Raw genomic sequence first — 21,725 nt, 5'->3', positions numbered from 1 at the left:
CTACACCAAAATTCGGCAGGAGCTGGGAAATGTAGATTGGGAGCAGCTGTTTGAAGGTAAATCCACATGTGATATGTGGGAGGCTTTTAAAGAGAGGTTGATTAGCGTTCAGGAGAGACATGTTCCTGTGAAAATGAGGGATAGAAATGGCAAGATTAGGGAACCATGGATGACAGGTGAAATTGTGAGACTAGCTAAGAGGAAAAAGGAAGCATACATAAGGTGTAGGCGGCTGATGAAAGACGAAGCTTTGAAAGAATATCGGGAATGTAGGACAAATCTGAAACGAGGAATTAAGAGGGCTAAAAGGGGTCATGAAATATCTTTAGCAAACAGGGTTAAGGAAAATCCCAAAGCCTTTTATTCATATATAAGGAGAAAGAGGGTAACTAGAGAAAGGATTGGCCCACTAAAGGACAAAGGAGGAATGTTATGCTTGGACTCAGAGAAAATGGGTGAGATTCTAAACGAGTACTTTGCATCGGTATTCACCGAGGAGAGGGACATGACGGATGTTGAGGTTAGGAACAGATGTTTGATTACTCTAGGTCAAGTCGGCATAAGGAGGGAGGAAGTGTTGGGTATTCTAAAGGGCATTAAGGTGGACAAGTCCCCAGGTCCGGATGGGATCTATCCCAGGTTACTGAGGGAAGCGAGAGAGGAAAGTATAGGTGGACTGATTAGCAAATTTGCAGACGACACTAAGATTGGTGGAGTAGCAGATAGTGAAGGGGACTGTCAGAGAATACAGCAGAATATAGATAGATTGGAGAGTTGGGCAGAGAAATGGCAGATGGAGTTCAATCAGGGCAAATGCGAGGTGATGCATTTTGGAAGATCCAATTCAAGAGTGAAGTATACAGTAAATGGAAAAGTCCTGGGGAAAATTGATGTCCAGAGAGATTTGGGTGTTCAGGTCCACTGTTCCCTGAAGGTGGCAACGCAGGTAAATAGAGTGGTCAAGAAGGCATACGGCATGCTTTCCTTCATCGGACGGGGCATTGAGTACAAGAGTTGGCAGGTCATGTTACAGTTGTATAGGACTTTGGTTCGGCCACATTTGGAATACTGCGTACAGTTCTGGTCGCCACATTATCAAAAGGATGTGGATGCTTTGGAGAGGGTGCAGAGGAGGTTCACCAGGATGTTGCCTGGTATGGAGGGCGCTAGCTATGAAGAGAGGTTGAGCAGATTAGGATTATTTTCATTAGAAAGACGGAGGTTGAGGGGGGACCTGATTGAGGTGTACAAAATCATGAGAGGTATAGACAGGGTGGATAGCAAGAGGCTTTTTCCCAGAGTGGGGGTTTCAATTACTAGAGGACACTAATTCAAAGTGAAAGGGGAAAAGTTTAGGGGGGATATGCGTGGAAAGTTCTTTACGCAGAGGGTGGTGGGCACCTGGAACGCATTGCCAGCGGAGGTGGTAGATGCGGGCACGATGGAGTCTTTTAAGATGTATCTAGACAGATACATGAATGGGCAGGAAGAAAAGAGATACAGAACCTTAGAAAATAGGCGACATGTTTAGAGAGAGGATCTGGATCGGCGCAGGCTTGGAGGGCCGAAGGGCCTGTTCCTGTGCTGTAATTATCTTTGTTCTTTGTTCTTGTTCTTTGTATCCAATCTTTCCTCATAACTGCAATTTTCCAGTCCTGGCAACATCCTTGTAAATCTCCTCTAAACCCTCTCTAGTACAATTACATCCTTTCTGTAATGAGGTGACCAGAATTGCACCTAGTACTCAAGTTGTGGCCTAACTAGTGTTTTATATAGCTCCAGCATAACTTCCCTAATTTTATATTCAATGCCTCGGTTAATAAAGGAAAGCATTCCATTTGCCTTTGTAACCACCTTATCAACCTGTCCTGCTACCTTCAGGGATCTGTGGACATTCACTCCAAGGTCCCTCACTTCCTCTACACTTCTCTGTATCCTCCCATTTATTGTGTATTCCTTTGCCTTGTTTGACCTCCCCCAATGTATCACCTCACCCTTCTCCAGGTTGAATTCCGTTTGCCACTTTTCTGCCCACCTGACCAGTCCATTGATAGCTTCCTGCCGTCTACAGCTTCCCTTCTCACTATCAACCATGCAGCCAATTTTTGTGTTGTCTGCAAACTTCTTGATCATGCCTCCTACATTTAAGTCCAAATCATTAATATGCACGACAAAAAGCAGGAGACCTAGTACTGAGCCATGCAGAACCCCACTGGAAACAGCCTTCCAGGCGTAAAATCACCCGTCAACAATTACCCTTTGTTTCCTGTCACTGAGTCAATTTTATCCACCTTGCTGCATTTTCCTGGATCCCATGGGCTTTTTTTTTTTAAAACCAGTCTGCCATGTAAGACCTAGTCAAAAGCCTTGCTAAAATCTATGTAGACCACATCAACTGCACTACCCTCATTAATCCTGCTTGTTCCCTCCTCAAAAAACTCAATCAAGTTGGTCAGACACAATCTTCCCTCAACAAATCCCTGCTAACAGTCCTTGATTACTCCGCGCCTTTCTAAGTGACAGTTTATCCTGTGTCTCAATAATTGGCCACTACTGAGTTTAGACTAATTAGCCTGTAGTTACTCGGTATATCCTTTGCTCCCTTTTTAAGAAAAGGTACAGCGTTAGCAGTCCTCCAGCACCACACCTGCATCCAGTGAGGATTGGAAAATGATGGTCAGAGCATCCATTAGTTCGTCTCTGGCTTCTTTTAACAGCCTGGGGTTCATTTCATCTGGCCCTGGTGACTTATCCACTTTCAAGGGTGCTAATCCCCTTCATACTTCCTCTCTCCTATGTTTATCACATCCAATATTTCACCCTCCTATTTAACTACAATGCCTGCATTGTCCCCTCTTTTGTGAAGACAGACACAAAGTATTCATGAAGAAACATACCCACATCTTCCACCTCTACACATAGGTTACCTTTTTGGTCTTTTTATGGGCCCATGATCATGGATGCCCAGTTCTGAGCTGCCAAATTTGTTCTGAATCTGTCCCATTTAGGACAATGATACTGTCACATAAGACAATGAAGGGTGGCTTTGGGGTGAAGACAGGATTTTGTCTCAACAAGGACTGTGCAATGGTCACTCTGACCAATACTGTCATGGATAGATGCATTTGCGACAGGCCTATTGATGAAAACGAGATCAAGTAGGTATTTCCCTCATTTTGGTTCTCTTGCGCCCTGCCGCAGACTCAGTCTCACAGTTATGTCCTTCAGAACTTGGCAGTAGTGATGCTACCATGCCAACCTTGGTGATAGACAGTGATGTCCTTCATCCAGAGTAGACTCAGTGCCCTTCATACCTTCAGTGCCCCTTCCAAATGGTGTTCAATATGGAGTACTGATTCATCAGATGAGGGAGAGTGGGAGGCAGCAGTCAGCAGGAGGTTTCCTTGCCTGTGCTTAATCTCATCCCATCAGACTTCATGGGGTTCAGAGTCAATGTTGAGGACTCTCAGGGTCACTCCCTCCCAACTGGATACCACTGTGCCACCACCTCTGGTGGGTCTGACCTACTAGTGGTGAGGGAGGAGTCTGGGATGTTGGCTGATAAGTATCATTGTGTGAATATGACTATGTCAGGCTCTTGCTTGACTAATCTGTGAGACTGTTCTCCCAATTTCAGCTTAAGAACTTTACAGGGGCAACGGTGATGGGTGTGCCTTTCTTCTGTCCAGTGCCTAGGTCAATGCCAGGAGGTCCAACTAGTTTTATTCTTATTAGACCTTTTCATTGCAATTTTGATACAAGTGAGTGGTTGGCAATGCCCTTTCAGTGGACAGTTAAGAGTCAACCACAGTGCTGTGGGTAGGGAGTCACATAAAAGGTTAGACCAGGTAAGACCAGCCACATAAATACTGTGGCTACAAGAGCAAGTCAGAGGCTGGGAATTCCACGGCAAGTAACTCACCTCCTGACTCCCCAAAGCCAGTCCGCAATTGACAAGGCAGAAGTCAGGAGTGTGATGGAATACTATCTACTTGCCTGGATGCAGCTCCAACAACACTCAAAAAGCTTGACACCATCTAGGACAAAGAAGCCTGCTTAATTGGCACCCCCTCCACCAGTGGCCGGAGTGTGTACCATCTACAAGATGCACTGTAGCAACTCGCCAAGCCTCCTTCATCTGCACATTCTAATCCCGCAACCTCTACAACCTTGAAGTACAAGGGCAGCAAACGCATGGGAGCACCACCACCTACAAGTTCCCCAATAAATCACACACCATCCTGACTTGGAACTATATCACCATTCCTTCACCAGCACTGGGAACTCCCTTCCTAACAGCACTGTGGGTGTACCTACAGCACATGGATTGCACCCGTTCAAGGAGGTGGCTAACCACCATCTTCTTAACAACACAAGAAAAAGGAGCAGGGGTAGGCTATTCAGCCCTTCAAGCCTGCCCCGACATTCAATAAGATGATGGCTGATCTGTCCCAGACCTCAACTCCTCTTTCGTACCAGCTCCTCATAGCCCTCAATTCCCTGATATTTCAAAAATCTATCTACCTCCTCTTTAAATACTTTCAGTGATATAGCCTCCACAACTCTCTGGGGTAGAGAATTCCAGACATTCACTACCCTCAGAGAAGGAATTTCTTTGTATCTCAGTTTTAAATGAGTGTCCCCTTATTCTGTAACTATGTCCCCTGGTTCAAGATTCCCCCACTAGTGGAAACATCTTCTCAACATCTACACTGTCAAGCCCCCTCAGAATATTGTATGTTTCAATAAGATCACCCCTCATTCTTCTAAACTGTAATGAATAAAGGTCTAACTTGTTCAGCCGTTCTTGATAAGTCAACTGCTTCATTCCCAGGAATCAGACTAGTGAATCTCTTTTGAACTGCCTCCAATTCCAGTTTATCCTTTCTTAAATACGGGGATCAAAACTGTACACAGTACTCCAGGCGCAGCCTCACCAGCACCCTGTACAATTGTAACAAGACTTCCCTATTTTTAAATTCCAACCCCCTAGCAGTAAAGGCCAAAATTCCATTTGCCTTCTTAATTACTTGCTGCACTTACATGCTAACTTTTTGTGTTTCATGCACAAGAACACCCAGATCCCTCTGTGCTGCACTTTTTTGGAGTCTCTTTCCATTTAAATAATAGTCTGCCTTTTTATTCTTCCTACCAAAGTGCATGACCTCACATTTTCCTACATTAAACTCCATCTGCCAAGTTTTTGCCCAGTCAACCTATCTATATCCCCTTGAAGATTCGTTATGGCCTCATCACAACATGCCCTCCCACTTATTTTTGTATCGTTAGCAAATTTGGATATATTACACTCTGCCCCCTCCTCCAAGTCATTAATATAGATAGTAAATAATTGAGGCCATAGGACTGATCCTTGTGACACTCCACTAATTACGCTTTTCCAACCTAAAAAAGACCCAATAATCCCGACTCTCTGTCTCTTGTGCAATAATCTTTTATGTGGCACCTTATCAAATGCCTTCTGAAAATCCAAATACACTAAATCTACCGGTTCCCCTTTATCAACTGTGCTTGTTATATCCAAAAAGAGCTTTAGCAAATTTGTCAAACATGATTTTCCTTTCACAAAACCATGTTGACTGTTTGACTGCGTTAAGTTTTTCTAAATGTCCTGCTATTTCTTCCTTAATAATGGACTCCAGCATTTTCCCAATGACCGATGTTAGGCTGATTGGCCTATAGTTTCCTGCTTTTTTTCTCCCTCCGTTCTTGAACAGGAGTGTCACATTAGCGGTTTTCCAATCTGCTGGGACCCTCCCAGAATCTAGTGAGTACACACTATTGCCACTGTGCGTCGGTGGTGGTGGGAGTGAATGTTTGTGGATGGGGTGCCAATCAAGCGGGCTGCTTTGTCCTGGATGGTGTTGAGCTTCTTGAGTGTTGTTGGAACTGCATTCATCCAAGCGAATGGAGAGTATTCCATCACACTCCTGATTTGTGCCTTGTAGATGGTGGACAGGCTTTGGGGAGCCAGAAGTTGAGCTACTCACCACAGTATTTATATGGTTACTCCAGTTCAGTTTTTGGTCAATGGTAACCCCAGGATGTCGATAGTGGGGGATTCAGCAATCATAATGAAATTGACTGTCACGGGGAGATGGTTAGATTCTCTCTTGTTGGAGATGGTCATTGCCTGGCACTTGTGTGGTGTGAATGTTACTTGTCACTTATCAGCCCAAGCCTGGATATGGTCTAGGTCTTGCTGCATTTCTACAAGGACTGCTTCAGTATCTGAGGAGTCACGAATGGTGCTGAACATTGTGCAATCATCTGCGAATATCCCCACTTCTGACCTTATGATTGATGGTAGGTCATTGATGAAGCAGCTGAAGGTGATTGGGCCTAGGACACTACCCTGAGCAACTCCTGCAGTGATGTCCTGGAGCTGAGATGATTGACCTCCAAAATCCATCTTCCTTTGCACTAGGTATGACTCCAACAAGCGGAGAGTAAACACTGGCTACCCAACCCGAACCCAACGGGACCCGACGACACATGTTGGGTTCGGGTTGGGTCGCCCTTCCGGGTCTGGCATTTGGGCTAGGGTCGGGTAGTACATACTCTTATCACAACCTCAGGTAAGTCGCTCCACAGTTAATGTAATTTTTGGACTAGAAAGATGGTTTTGTTAGTTATTTTAAGCTTGTACAGATCAGCAACAAAGTGACAAATGGAAGGTCAGGTGGGGTGGGGCATGGGAAAAAATGAAATGACTTGGGCCGGGTCGGGTTTCATTTGCTCCGTTTTCCGTTGACTCCAGTTTTGATAGAGCTCCTTGATGTCATATTCGGTCAAATGTCTTGATGTCAACGGCAGTCACTCTCACCTCAGCACTTACGTTCAGCTCTTTTGTCCATATTTGAATCAAGGCTGTAATGAGGTCAGTAAGTGTGGTCCTGGCGGAACCCAAACTGAGTGTCACTGAGCAGGTTATTGCTGAGCAAGTGCCGCTTGATAGCATTGTTGACGACATCTTCCATTATTGTACTGATGATTGAGAGTAGATTGATGGGGTGGCAATTGGCCAAGTTGGACTTGTTCTGCTTTTAGTGTACAGGACATACCTGGGAAATTTTCCACATTGCTGGGTAGATGCCAGTGTTGTCACTGTACTGAAACAGCTTGGCTAGGGGTGCGGCCGAGGTGAGAGGCAGAGAGGTATAGGGAGTGTAGTTCAGAGCTTGGAGCCTAGCCAATTGAAGGCAAAACCACCAATAATGCAGTGATTAAAATCAGAGATGCACAAGAGGAATTAGAGGAACACAGATATCTTGGAGGGTTCTAAGTGCTGGAGGAGATTAGAGATAGGGAGGAGGAAGGCCATGGAGGGATTTGAAAAAAAGCATGATAACTTTAAAATTAAGACATTGCATGATGGAAGTGATTCCCTGGCTACAATTAGATAGATAAGAATGGAACCAGGTAATGAGCAGTCCCACCCAGCTGGACAACAGCAGAGAGGCTCAACTGTGTCAATGGCTGCAGACAGGTCGAGAGGATGAGGAGAGAAAGTTTACTTTTGTCACAGTCACGTAGGATGTCATTTGTGACTTTGATAAGAGCTGTTTTGGTACTGTGGTGGGGTGGAAACCTGATTTGAGGGATTTAAACATGGGAGTTCCAGGAAAGATGGGAACTGATTTGAAGGATTTGAGAGAAAAGGGCGGTTGGAGATGTGATGGTAGTTTTCAAGGACGGTGAGGTCAAGGGTTGGCTTTTTGAGTAGAGGGATGATGACGGCAAATTTAGAGGAGAGAAATAAACAAAAAAGTTTTCCTTCCCTAAAGTACATTAGTGAACCAGATTTTTTTTTTTTACAAAAATCCAGTAATTTCATGCTCACCATAGTAGCTTTTCAAGTTACAGATTTTAATTAGTTGCTGTGGTGGGACCTGAATCCGTCTCTGGATCAATAGTCCAGTCCTCTGGATTACTAGTCCAGTAACATAATCATTATGCTTCCCGACATTGGACCTCTTGTGTTGAATGAACACTGTAAAAACTCAATTCCTTTTCCTTCTTTCATTACTTCTTCCTGCTAGCTTAATTGAGTGTAGTTGAAATCTCCCATGATTATTATTCTATGCCTGTTACTCAGCTTGTAGATTTGCCTATTGATTTTTTTTCACCAATTCCCTTCCACTGTTTAGAAAGTCGGGGGGGGGGGGGGGGGGGTGGGGGGTGGGTTGCAGTAACTGTACTGGTTAAAGATACCTTTCAGATAGCAGATGTTGGTGATGATTCCATTATTTCCCATTTACACTGACTCTAGATCCATCTTTTGTTTCTTTACTTTTCTCATTACCACTCCTTTTTGCATTGCAGCAACATCTCTCTTTTTCATTTAATCACTCCTCCTTTCCACCCTATCAAAACTTCCCTTTTTTTTCCTGCCACTTGCACCCCCCCCCCCTCCCCATTGTTCCCTACCTCCGTACTCTGTACATGATATATGTGCATCCCTGATTTTAATTGCTCCACCAATGGTGGTTGTGCCTTTAGCCCCCAAGCTCTGGAATACCCTCCCTATACCTCTGACTCACTTTCCTCATTTAAGACACTCTTAAAACCTACATCTTTGACTAAGCTTTTGGTCATCTGACATATCTCCCTTTGTGGCACGGTGACATACTTTGTTTTATAATGCTCGTGTAAATTGTTCTGGGACATTTTGTTACGTTAAAGGTGCTTATATAAATATAAGTTGTTGTTGTACTTGCTTACAACCTGTTACATCTCCAACTTTTGCCTGTTTTGATGAAAGGGCATCAACCTGACATATCAACTCTCTCTCTCTTCACAGCTGACTACTGACCTGTGCTGTTTTTCCCTAGTATTTTTTGTTTTTAGTTCAGAATTCCAGCATCTGCAGTCTTTAGCTTTTGTTCCCTTCCACTATCTCCTATAGTATACCCCTATTAGGGTGTTGGGTCCTTTAACTTTTAACGCAATCCATGTGAATTCTGCACCTATTTTACTGCTAGTTTCATCCTTTTTTTGTAGTGCACTTGTACTTGTTAAAAGGTAACAATGGCACTATCTTACCTCCCTTCCCAAGTGTTATATCTGACAATATTTGGTTGTCAATACTTTTCTCCATGTAGATGTGTTTCAGTCATCCCAACTATATCTGGAAACTCTCGACAAATGACTGCCTCCGTTTATGCATTTTAGTTTGAATACTGCACACGTTGATCCTGACTGCAAAGAACGCTATGCATCCCCCTAATTATAGAATACCTAGAACTACAAACTTTCTACTCTGCACCTCCCCCCACATCACCAAACCCGATCAGCATTCTGGCTGTCCATCCCAGTCTTTCCCCTTATTTGTGTTTTTAAAATTTGTTCATGGTGTGCTGGCATCATTGGCAAAGCCAGTATTTATTTCCCATCCTTAATTGCCCCGAGAAGGTGGCAGTGAGCTGCCTTCTTGAACCGCTGCAGTCTTTGTGGTGTAAGTACACCCATAGTGCTGTTAGGGAGTTCTAGGATTTTGATCCAGTGCCATGAAGGAAGAGCGATATATTTCCAAGTCAGGATGGTCTGTGTCTTGGAGGGGAAATTACAGGTGATGGTGCTCCCATGCGCCTGCTGCCCTTGTACCTCTAGGTGAGAGGTGTCAAATGTCTCAAAAGTGCTATCGAAGGAGCCTTGTTAAGTTGCTGCAGTGCATGTTGTAGATGGTACACACTACTGCTACTGTGGGCTGGTGGAGAGGGAGTGCATTTTTAAGGTGGTGGATGGAATGTGAATCAAACAGGTTGCTTTATCCTGGATAGTGTTGAGTTTCTTGAGTGTTGTTGGAGTTGCACCCATCCAGGCAAGTGGAGACTATTCCATCACACTCAGTTAAGTTTCTGGTCAATGATAACCCCCAGGCTATGGATATTGGGGAATTCAGTGATGGCAATACCGTTGAGTGTCAAGGGGAGATGGTTAGATTCTCTTGTTAGACATGGTCATTGCGTAGCCCGTGCAGTGCGAATGTTACTTGCCATCTAGCCCAAGTCCGAACATTGTCCAAGTCTTACTGCACACAGGCACAGACTGCTTCATTATCTGAGGAACTGTGAATGATCCTGAACACTGTATACCGGGATATGCTGGGCCACCAGATTACAGATTGTGCTTAACTACAATTCTGCTGCTGCTGATGGCCCAAAGCCTCATGGTTGTCTGGTTTCAAGCTATTAGATCTGGTCTGAATCTATCCCATTGAGCATGGTGGTAGCCCTCAATGTGAAGATGGGACTTCTTATCCACAAGGACTTTGTGGTGGTTACTCCGACCAACACTGTCATGGACAGATGTATCAGTGGCAGGTAGATTGGTGAGGATGAGGTCAAGTAGGTTTTTCCCCTCCTGTTGGTTCTCACTACCTGCCACAAGCTCAGCCGGGCAGATACATCCTTCAGGACTCGGCTAGCTCAGCCAGTAATGGTGCTGAGCCACTTTGGGCAATGGCCATTGCAGTCCTCCACCCAGACGACATTCTGTCCCTTTGCTACACTCAGTGCCGCTTCCAAGTGGTGTTCAACAAGGAGGAGCACTGATTCATCAGATAAGGGAAGGAGAGGTGGAAAATCAGTAGGTTTTCTTGTCCCTCTCACCCTCACACCCAACAATAATGCCAGTCACACACACACACAGCCTCCACATTCCTATAGCTATTTAGCTATGGCAGGCTCATCACCCAATTACATTGCAATACACTCACATTCTTCTCTCTTTTGCATGACAGGGTAGCCCATAATTGCAGGAAGCAGAGCAGAGCCCAAAAGGGACAGGTGCACCGACATCACTTAAGTCCGCTGGACGAGACTGCACTCAGCCATGGGGCCGGCCGTGACAGAGGCCATTGCATCTTGCGCCACTGAGAACATTCAAGATGATGGCACATTCCTGCCTTATGGCCCTTCTCAAATCCCTCCTCATCCTCATCTCGATATTAAGTGAAAGCTGCAGATTGTGTTACCATTGACCTTACTTTCTACCCCAGCCCCCCTTCTCTCAATCTAACCCTCCCGTTTTGATTTTCTGCTTTCAGATACCAAAGAACTAGCACCTGGCCAGCCAATGCAGCCTCATAAGGAAGAGTGAGAGTTACACATCGGCAATGAAGCAGCACCATCACTTGATCAGACACCCGCAGCCACCAGCACTGCACATACTTTAAGGGTACTATAGAGTCGGGATATGCATCTGGTGAGTCATTGGGCAGAAGTGGGCTACAGCCCACTCATGAAACATACATTAGTATATAAGGAGTGGAACCCTTTGGGGTTTACATGTTGTGAGAATAAGAAATACTGAAATGTTGTTTCTACAGCTTGTGGAAAATTACCAAGAAGTCATTTCTACACAACATAATGAAATCACTGAACAAGGGAACTGATAAGGGGATGTGAGTAAATACCTTGAGACAGTACGGCAGTTAAAAATTGTGCTTATGCAGAGAAAAGAAAAACAGCAAGAGTTAGAACAAAGGATGTAGTGAATGAGAAACTGCCCCACTGAGATAAAGGCTGACAGCTGCAAGTTAACACACACACAGGAGGCTTGCAAAAGAATGGAGAGCCAAATAAGGTAAAACAAAAACAAGAGTCAGGGGCTAGAAAGTTAGAGTAGGGGGAGAAGTAAACAGAGGAGGAGACTGTAGCAACTATAGGATAGGTTAGTGTCATAATACGTTATAACCAATAATGTAAAATAAAGGCGTGGACAAATGGATTTGTATTGCATAAACATGAACTGAATATGTTGATGGGTGTGCCTACTTGTAGGACACCCGATCTTGCAAGAACGTTAAATAAACTTACTTCTTCAGAGTTTGACTTGGTGTAAATTATTATTAAGTGGGCTACGTTTCTCACAATGTGGGGCCCACAGACACATACTTGCAGTCGATAGATTCCTTCTATCCTGGCACAGCCATGTACCTGCTAGCAACATTGTCTGTCCCCGCATGGAAATATCTGGTTGCGCAGAATTTGAGGGGGTTATGGCCACTGGCAGTGCTGTCCTCGCCCTACTGAGGCACTACAGGTCCTGTTGAAGGAAGTTTGACAGTTCCCTTTAGCAAATCGCAGACATGTTGGGCATTGCTCCTGACGGAGGTGGAGGTAGAAGTGCTCCCTGAAGAGCCTTCCGTGTAGATCCTTCCTTCTCCTGCACACAGCTTCCCTTCTCTACAGCCTCAGCTTGATCTCCCGGTTGTGCCGCAGACAGAGAGGCTTCAACTACAGCCCCCATGACTGTAGCAGCCTTTGCAAACAGGTCACGAATCTCTTCTGACCTTCCTGTCAGAATGCAGCAACACTCCCTTCCAAAACCAGGAAGTCACTAAAACTTCTCCAAGAACACACCACAGTACTTCCACAAACTTTGCAAGAGTAAAACTAAGTCAAAAGCACTTCAGCTGCAAGTTGGATGGCTGCACTTTAAATAACACTCGTGGGGATGGCGGGGGTGGGCTGCTCCCTTGTGCAACTGAACACATGTTCAGCTGTGAAAATCTGGTGCGCGTGTTAACCGGACCTGTGCAGTCAAAGTTTGCAAAATGTGCGTTGCAGCCTGAGGCTGTTAGACATCATGATCTGCCCACTTTGTATGCTTTTGCCATATGCACAGCATGCCTGCACTAGTGCCCTTTGAGGCATAGAGTGCTGTGTATTTCAGAAGTGCTGCGCTCACCGTTTTTAAGGTCACCAGCTACCATAGCGCTACGGCGTTGAATTTACAGTCTATTATACTACATGTCAGTCCTCAGTGCACATTTTTCCACATCATTTGTTTCAGCTTTGTCTCATGGTCAAAATGCTAATAACCACAGGGATTGAGCTAGGGAGTGGGACTGACTGCATAGCTCGGTGGAGAGCCAGCATGGGATTGATGGGATGAATGGCCTCCTTCTGTTCCATAAATTACTCTATGACTAACTTTTTCGTGGTTGTTGAAATGATGCATCAAAATCCTTAGTCCTTCCCCATTCCAACCACATCTCTCACTGGACTATGTACTTTCTTCCAGCCAATCTGTTCCAATGCCTCTACCGATAGATAACCTTGAGGAGGAATATTGTAGATGCTGAGTCAAAGATGGTTCCTTTGGTTTTTCTGCTCCTCACTCAGCACCTCCCCACACTAAAGTAGATGTGGTCTGATCATGTACCCAACACCATTCAATATAGTGGGTGGTTGATGGTCGGCACAGACACGGTGGGCCGAAGGGCCTGTTTCACTGCTGTATCTCTAAACTAAACTAAATAGTAACTGATACACATCATAATATCAAAAGATTAATTTACTTTGTCTCACCCTGTTGTAGTTTTAACAGCCAACAGCCATGCAAGAAGCCAAAACATGGCTATTAAAAGCACATTTTATGTGCTTTGCTGGTCACCAACTCAATGGCTTGGCTGCCCCATCAATAGCCTGGATCCATAAATTTTAAAATGGTGGAGACCTACTCAATTAGGCTTTGATAAGCCACTGGACCTTAAACTAAAGACAAATGAATCATTTCTCTAATGAAAAAGGTACAAAATATGTCTATACAGCTATTTTAAGATTAAAATCACTTATCCCTCCCCAAGGACAAGTGATATGTAGAAGCAATCTGCATAAAATGGTAGTTCATTCTGGGTCAGTTGTAGAAACTGGATCGATCTCCACGAGAAAGAATTTTTGGGTTAGTTGTAGCAACTGGATTGATCTTAATTGAGAAAGAATTAGAAGGGTTACAGAGATATCAACAGATGATGGGTTCAGGAAGTCTAGAGATCTTGGTTGGGGCTTGGGTCCACAAATGAAGTTCAAAGTCTGTTAAACAGGTCATCAGTCTGCTCAGGTTAAAGATCCCATGGCACTATTTGAAGAGGAGCAAAGAACTCTATGGCCAATCAACATTCCTCCTTCAACCAACAGCAAAACAAAAGACCATCCATTGCATTGATATTTGTAGGGAACTGCTGGTTTAGACAGTTGGCACATTCATTATTTCTCTGCACTACAAAAGTAATTTCTTGTGAAACGTCTAGACATATTTTGACAATGTGTTAAAGAATCTTTTAAGGAATCACTTAAAGAAAGTGTCTTTCATGCCTCAGGACATCCCAAAGCATTCTACAGCCATGAAGTACATTTGGAAGTGTAGCTACTGCTGTAATGTAGGAATCATGGCGGCGAACTTACACACAGCGAGGTCTGAGAAACAGCGACACAGTGACCAGATTATCTGTTTTTGTGATGCTAAAAACAGCAAGTGCTGGAAGTACTCGGTTTCTTTCTCCACAGATGCGGCCAGAGTTAGCAATTCAGGTCTGTGACCTTTCATCAGACCTTTCTAATGAAAGGTCACAGACCTGAAACATTAACTCTTTCTCTCTCTACAGATACTGCCAGACCTGCTGAATATTTCCAACACTTTGTTTTTATTTCAGATTTCCAGCATCTGCAGTATTTTGTTTTTATTTTACTGTTTTACTGATGTTGGTTGAGGGGTCAATGTTGGCTAGGATTGTGGGGAAGTTCCCTTGCGCTTCTTCAAAAAATGCCATGGAATTTTTTTTTTTTTAACATCCACCCAAGAGGGCGGACAGGATCTTGGCTTAACATCTCATTCAAAAGGCAGCACCCCCAAAAGTGCTGCACTCCCACAGTACTACACAGAAGTATCAGTCTAGGTTTTGTGCTCTAGCCTCTGGAGTGGAGCTTGAACCCATCATTCAGTTATTAACACTCCAACAACTACAATGATATGTAAATACAAGTCTTTCTTCTGATTGGAATGAGGGGACTTGATTGCACAAATGGCCTTTATCCAGTTATAAGCTTTTCTTACATACATTCAAAAGTTGCTTACCAAATGCCGGGCTATTGAAATCTCACCTTCAAATACACAACAATAGATAGTTTGCTGTTTATTGATTAAAAGGAATTAGCAAAACCATGCATTAAGATCCAAACATAATCATGTCAAAAAATAAGTGATCACGATATTTTACACCTTTGTGTTACAATCAGTACGACACCAAGTTGTGAGTTAGCCTTAGCGAGAGCAGACCTCAATCCCAGTTAATTGGTATATATTAATAAAGTAACTAATACTATGTCTATACAAACTTAGAAAAGAGAGTGTTGTTAAAAATCATGCAGGTGGGTCATGTATAAGATCCTATAATTCCCATGTGCTGGAAGACAAATTGAAACAGGTTCTCTACTAAAGCCAAAATTCATATTCTCAAATCATTCAAAAGCCAGTAAGTGAATACCAAGGCCAACAGTGAAAGATTCAGTAATTTTAAAATAATTATTTAAAAAAACTAATTTGCAGTTATTTACACAGTAGTACAATTCGTCAATCAAGTTTAAGTGCAGTTATTTCGAAAAGTACTGCCCCTTTCAGGCATCTCTTTCAAATATCAAGCCGATTGTTTTTTTTTTAAAAAGTATTTCAAAAGCACCACAAATCCGATCAAACAATTTGATTATGTGGCTCCAGTTACTCCTCCATAAATCTTTCCTGGGGTCTGCAAGGTCATCAGATTTGTGCCCACTGGAGGCTGGGTATACCACAGCCCATGAACACAGCTCCTGAACAATTCTGGGTTTTATACTGCACTTGTCAATTTTCTGTCAGGAAAAAAAAGATGACTTTATAGTGGTATCTAACATAGTTTAAGGATTAGAAAAGGTAAATCTGGAATGTTGCTCAAAATTAAATTGTGACAGTAGGACAAAGGGACACAGGCCAAATTAGTAAAACGTAAATTCAGAACCAGTACCAGGAAAAATTCTTCACATAGTGCGGCCAACACTTGGAATGGAATTCCAGACAGTGATGAATACATTGAAATCAATTAGATGCAACAATTGGTAGAGAAAAATGTAGGATCTTTCTAGATAAATGAATTAAGATAGGTTAAAGACCCTCCTCAACTTTAACTATCTTATGAGTTAGTGTTGTTCTTCTGGTAGCTAATAGTGTTGTAGAAGTTAGAACAGGAGCTCACTGAGATGTATTAATAATCGCAGGGTGGCAGTTGGGAGGCATTTATATGGAAAAGTTTGAAAACCTGCTTTTAAAGGCAGCAAGGTATGACAGTTTTTAAGATTTTTGTTTACATGCAATGAATTGTGACATGCATAGAAAGCTCAAGCATCAACTACCTCCTCAAACTGATGGCCTGCACAAAATGTGCAAAACAAGGCAGCTAATCTCCAAAGTATTCTACAAGGCAACATGTTCGACCCACCCCATCTGCTCTTCCTTAACTGCTGACTGATGCTGCATGGGGTCTCTATTGCATTTCCTATGTAAATAGTACCACAAGGCTAATTTGTTGCATTCAAGGTAGTGGTGTCATTAAAAGTTTTGAAAAACATGAATGCAGGGGGTTCAAAATTCTCACGCTATGTCTAATTGAAATGTTTAATAAAAAATTCCAGGGATTCAATTATACATACTGCTCAAACTTGGGAGGCAGTCTAGCACCAGGGGACATACTACAGATTTGTCAGTAGTGGTAATGGTAGTGGTGGGAGAAGTTTGGAGTAATGAATTAAAATGATCACACTGCAATATTAGTGCAACTTTGAAGTGTATTGACTTAAGTGCAATCGTTTGTATAGCATGATGGTACTAATACATTGAATAAGCTCCAGCGACAATATCACGCAATGTTGCACATCTCATTTTCATTTTGCAACCCAAAGATGAGTTCCAAGAAGCAAGTTTAACAAACCAACAAACACGTGCTTTTACTCAGAACTACGGAAGATTGCAGAAGCCTAAACAGGACAACACTCTCAGCCTATCAAGAGAATTACAAGATACAATTTACCATCAGCAACTGCAATTTTTAAATTTATTTTTGTAGTAAAAGATCTGACAGGTCAAAAAGTTTCCTCTTAATACCAACTTCTTGCACTGGTACCAGGGAAGGACTAAACCAATTGCTGTGTCTTTTTTTTTTTTACATGTACACTCCATCTGTGGATTATAAAGGTGGGCTACAGATCGTGCAATCATACTTTATATTTATAAATGAAAAAAGGAAAAGAAAAGGCTTCACCCTCAGTGATTTTGTTCTCATTAATATTTATATTCTGTTTACCATTACCACATAGAAACAAAAAAAACTACTTCAGATCATGTCAAAAGGCAGTTAATGATGTGCCCAGGTTGCTGCAGTGCGCAGCCCATTGTTTTTGGGTTGCAGCCCTTTGGAAAGTACAATTCAGATGAACTGCACTTGAAAAAAATATATAAGTATTGCTCTTATGTTCATTTTCATCTTCGTAAAGCGTGTTTAAAGAAAACTAATCTCAAGTTAAGGACGAGTTACTGAAACCACACAATTTTTCAATCTGCTGCACTAGGTCTCCGAGTACCATGGGGAAAGAGATTATTTTTAAACTAATCAGTAAAGCTCTGTCAAAAAATAAGGCAATTTTAAAAAGGGAAAAGGGAAAATAGCAGATGAGTGCTGACAATTCTGCAGTTCGCCTACAGCAGGCATCCTGCATCGCGTGGGAAATCTGCAAGCTGGAACATTCTGGAAAGCTCTTGATGGCGACTCCTCCGTTGTTATGGGTACTGCAAGCAAATGCTCAATTCACTTTTCTATTTGTAGATTCCTTGTTAGAGGGGAAGTGGGGAAAAGGGGCAGTGTTGCTTAAATGTTGCGAGTTCTATGGGCAAACGTCATCACTCTTTGGCAGTACAAATTTCCTCAGGCCAACACCAGTGAGATATCTATTCACAGATGGGGTCAGCAGGTTTTTATTTGTTGTAGTGTGACTTAACTAATGGTAAGTTGTGCAAATCCTATGAGTTTAACATCATCAGGAATATCTGATTCTTCGACACCGGAAGCCTGTAGATCAAAAAAGATTGTTTTAATATCTAACATTAAAAACATTATACACACATGAATTTACTGGGTTTTTTTCTAATATAAATTCCTACGACATTTATAATTAGTAATGGTGCTGTAGCATCTCAGTTGTGAATCTCCCAGCTCCTCAACCTGTATGAGGAAGAAAGTACCACACTACTATCAACCCAAGAATATTTCCCTGCATTTTTCTCATTTCACTACAAATAATGATATATCAAAATATTACATAGAAATAAGGGCAGAAGGGGAGTCTTCAAAATGGGAACTCCATTACCTTTCTGCACATCCTACTCCAATGATCTTGTCTCTAACCACACTTTATCTGAAGAGTACACGGTCTCAACACTATGCACAATTGCATGGGAGATTGTCTAGTGTCACACTAATTTCTGTTTTTGAGCCATAAGAGCAAAAAAGTCCCTGGTTCATTGCGTGATCTTTGTAGAGTTAGCTAACTTCAGTCAGTGCAGTACTAGTCAGGCTGCTCCAAGCAGTCTCAGCATCCCTGTTCTCAGAATGGGAAAAGAGGCCAGCATTGCAAGCTCTCAATTTTTACACGATGAATCCTGCTGCAAAGTCAGTATGTATGAAGGTCAAATGAATCGCAGAGTGAAATCAGACTTGGTGATGGAAAAACACTGGTACATACCTGATGATCCAAATGACTATTTTTACATGCTGTAACACTATGATTCTTTTACAAGCATGCTTAGCTATGGTGCCACCCAGGAGTTAAATCGCATACAAACACTCAGTCAATGCTTTCACATGATGAGGGGACGCTTGAGTGTGGAACTGGATGGCTGCAGTCATTTAGAAAAATAAAGGACAATTTGAGAAGCAGAGAAGTTGAATTGACAGGAACATAGAACTTTCCCTGAAAAATGATCAGGACCTGGGCTGAAATCACTGTTCGTAGCTTCTGGCTGTGATCGACCAGCAGCAATTAGTATCAGTTGGTCCCTTTCGAAGAGAAGGAAGAAACTAGATCGGAATTTTTATTTCATATATTTTGCTGGAGCTTCATAAACTGATGAGGCAGAGTATGAGGGCCCAGATTCTTAACAATGGTGCAAGCCTACTTTCTACAAAATGAAAGCCAAACATGCCACAAATAATGGTTAGACTCACTTTCTATCAACACTTGGCACTTAGCAAGAGTATTGCAAACAGTCCATCTATCAGGGAAAGCACATGATATAGGAAGATCCCAAAGAGGAAGAAAATTCAGGTAACTGCAAGTTAGGGATGAAATGATTTTACTTCTAATTAGGAGACACTTTTGAACAGTTATGAACAAATGGTTAGAACGCTGAGGTGGTAGGGGTTGGAGGAGAGAGAAAGACTATTTCGCTGTCTATCAAAATGTTGATCTCTCAGTTTCACTACACCTCAGAACCCAAAATTCAACAGTCCTACATGGTGAATTGGCAGCATGGAAATACAGCCCCATGCATGTTCAGACTGAGCAATGAATCTCCCTGAGCAATCCTCTCTAGAACTGTCAAACACCCCACAGAATAACAGGTCATTCAGCACCTGGCTGTAGTTACTGTCAGCAGTTGCTGACGGTGACTGACAAGTACTAATTGGTCTCACTGCTTTGTCATGCTCAGGGTTAACATTAACCAGGATTCTGCTGCAAGAATGTGCATGCACAGGACAAGAACATAGCAAGTAGCAATTTAATTTAAAAAAAATGGATAATTAACCAGTGACAGAAAATGGCACAACAGGCATCCATGATGCCTATCCCAATGCTAGCTCGACAGTGGGACTATCTACTCTAATCCAATATGCCTGCTGTTTCCTTGTATCCTCACCTCAAATGTACTTGTGAAACCCCCCCAAAATCACAGAAATACCATAGCACAATTACCAACTGACACAATATTCAAATCAAAAGTCAAAAAAGCACTTCCCTTGATTTTTAGCCTTACTGCCAAGACTAACACTGAGCCAGACAAACCAGGAAGGACCCCAATATGACTGTTAGCTGGTTTCAGCCAGCCTAGCAAGAGTGCACTAAGACTGGATAATGGGGATCCAGTAGATGTAGTTTATCTGGACTTCCAGAAGGCATTTGATAAGGTGCTGCACACAAGGTAAGTTCACATGGGGTTAGGGAAAATTTATTGGATAGAGGATTGGCTAACCAAGAGAGTCAGGATAAATGGGTCTTTTACTGGTTGGAAAGATGTAACTAGTGGGGTGCCACAGGGTTTGGTCCTCGGACCCAACTATTTACAATCTATATAAATGACTTGGATGCAGGGATAGAAGGTACTATAGCCACATTTGCAGATGACACTAAAATAGGTGGGACAGTAGGTGGCAATAAAGAAATAAGAAATCTACAAATGGATATGGATAGACTGGATACATGGGCCAAAATCTGGCAGATGGATTTTAACTTGGATAAGTGTGAGGTTATCCATTTTGGTTGGAAGAATAGAAAGGCAAATTATCATCTAAATGGAGAGAAACTTCAGAGTGCTTCGGTGCAGAGGGATCTGGGTGTCCTCGTGCATGAATCGCAGAAAACTAATTTGCAGGTACAGCAGATGGTAAGGAAGGCAAATGGAATTTTGGCATTTATTGCTAAAGGGATAGAGTATAAAAGTAGGGAAGTGTTGCTGCAACTGTACAAGGCATTGGTGAGACCGCACCTGGAGTATTGCGTACAGTTTTGGTCCCCTTACTTGAGAAAGGATGTAGTTGCATTGGAGGCAGTTCAGAGGAAGTTCACTCAATTGATTCCAAAGATGGGAGGCTTGTCTTATGAAGAGGGATTGACCAGTTTAGACCTTTACTCTCTGGAGTTTAGAAGAATGAGAGGAGATCTAACTGAGGTATATAAGATGATTAAGGGGATTGACAAAGTAGACAGAGAGGATGGGGCAATCTAGATTGAGAGATCATAGTTTTAGGATAAGGGGTAGCAGATTTAAAACAGAGATGAGGAGAATCTGTGGAATTCACTACCCCAGAGTGCGGTGGATGCCGGGACATTGGGTAAATTTGAGGAGATAGACAGATTTTTTAATTAGAAATGGGTTGAAGGGTTATGGAGAATGGGCAGGAAAGTGGAGTTGAGGCCAAGATGAAATCAGCCATGATCGTATTGAATGGTGGAGCAGGCTCGAGGGGCTGAATTGCCTACTCCTGCTCCTAGTTCTTATGTTCTTATATACGGCAAGGGGGAAAGCAACAATGGAACTATGTTCCAGCAATAATCAGTACCTTTAGGAGAGGAAGGAAGGAAATAGAAGGAAACAAAAGCTTACTGATGTAATTATCTCCCTGTACAAAGTTACTCAGTATAGTCAACTGTTTAACCTGTACCATATTCCCAACTACAATTCAGCTTTTGAATGTATATCCATACTTACAGTAAGCTACATACAATATTGCAAGTCCTCTCTCTCCCTGTACTTTTTAAAAATTCTTTCATTGGATATGGGCATTGCTGGCAAGACCGGTATTTGTTGCTATCCCTCATGCCCTTGAACTGAGTGGCTTGCTAGGCCATTTCAGAGGGCATGTACTTCATTTATATGCTCATGGACACTGAGCTCCAAACTTTACAAAACCGTGGATTCAGCTAGTCCTTATAAGCACGTATTCAACATATTGTAGGTTTATTAGAGATACAGCACTGAAACAGGCCCTTCGGCCCACCGAGTCTGTGCCGAACATCAACCACCCATTTATACTAATCCTACACTAATCCCATATTCCTACCAAACATCCCCACCTGTCCCTATATTTCCCTACCACCTACCTATACTAGTGACAATTT

General features: G+C 42.7%; 1 protein-coding gene across 1 annotated transcript in view; it reads right to left on the bottom strand.

The window, feature by feature from the left end:
* Positions 1 to 14,928: 14,928 nt before the first annotated feature.
* The window catches only part of oxsr1b (oxidative stress responsive kinase 1b), a 279,002-nt gene continuing 272,205 nt past the window's right edge, over positions 14,929 to 21,725 (bottom strand). Inside the window, exon 18 of the mRNA XM_068031431.1 lies at positions 14,929 to 17,899. Within this exon, the coding sequence (XP_067887532.1) occupies positions 17,825 to 17,899 (75 nt within the window). The 3' untranslated portion in view covers positions 14,929 to 17,824. The remainder of the gene's footprint in view (positions 17,900 to 21,725) is intronic.

The sequence above is a fragment of the Heterodontus francisci genome, chromosome 5 (assembly GCF_036365525.1).
Source record: "Heterodontus francisci isolate sHetFra1 chromosome 5, sHetFra1.hap1, whole genome shotgun sequence".
Taxonomy (NCBI): domain Eukaryota; kingdom Metazoa; phylum Chordata; class Chondrichthyes; order Heterodontiformes; family Heterodontidae; genus Heterodontus; species Heterodontus francisci.
The sequence above is the reverse complement of the archived record's forward strand: the minus strand, read 5'-3'. Positions and strand labels throughout refer to the sequence as shown.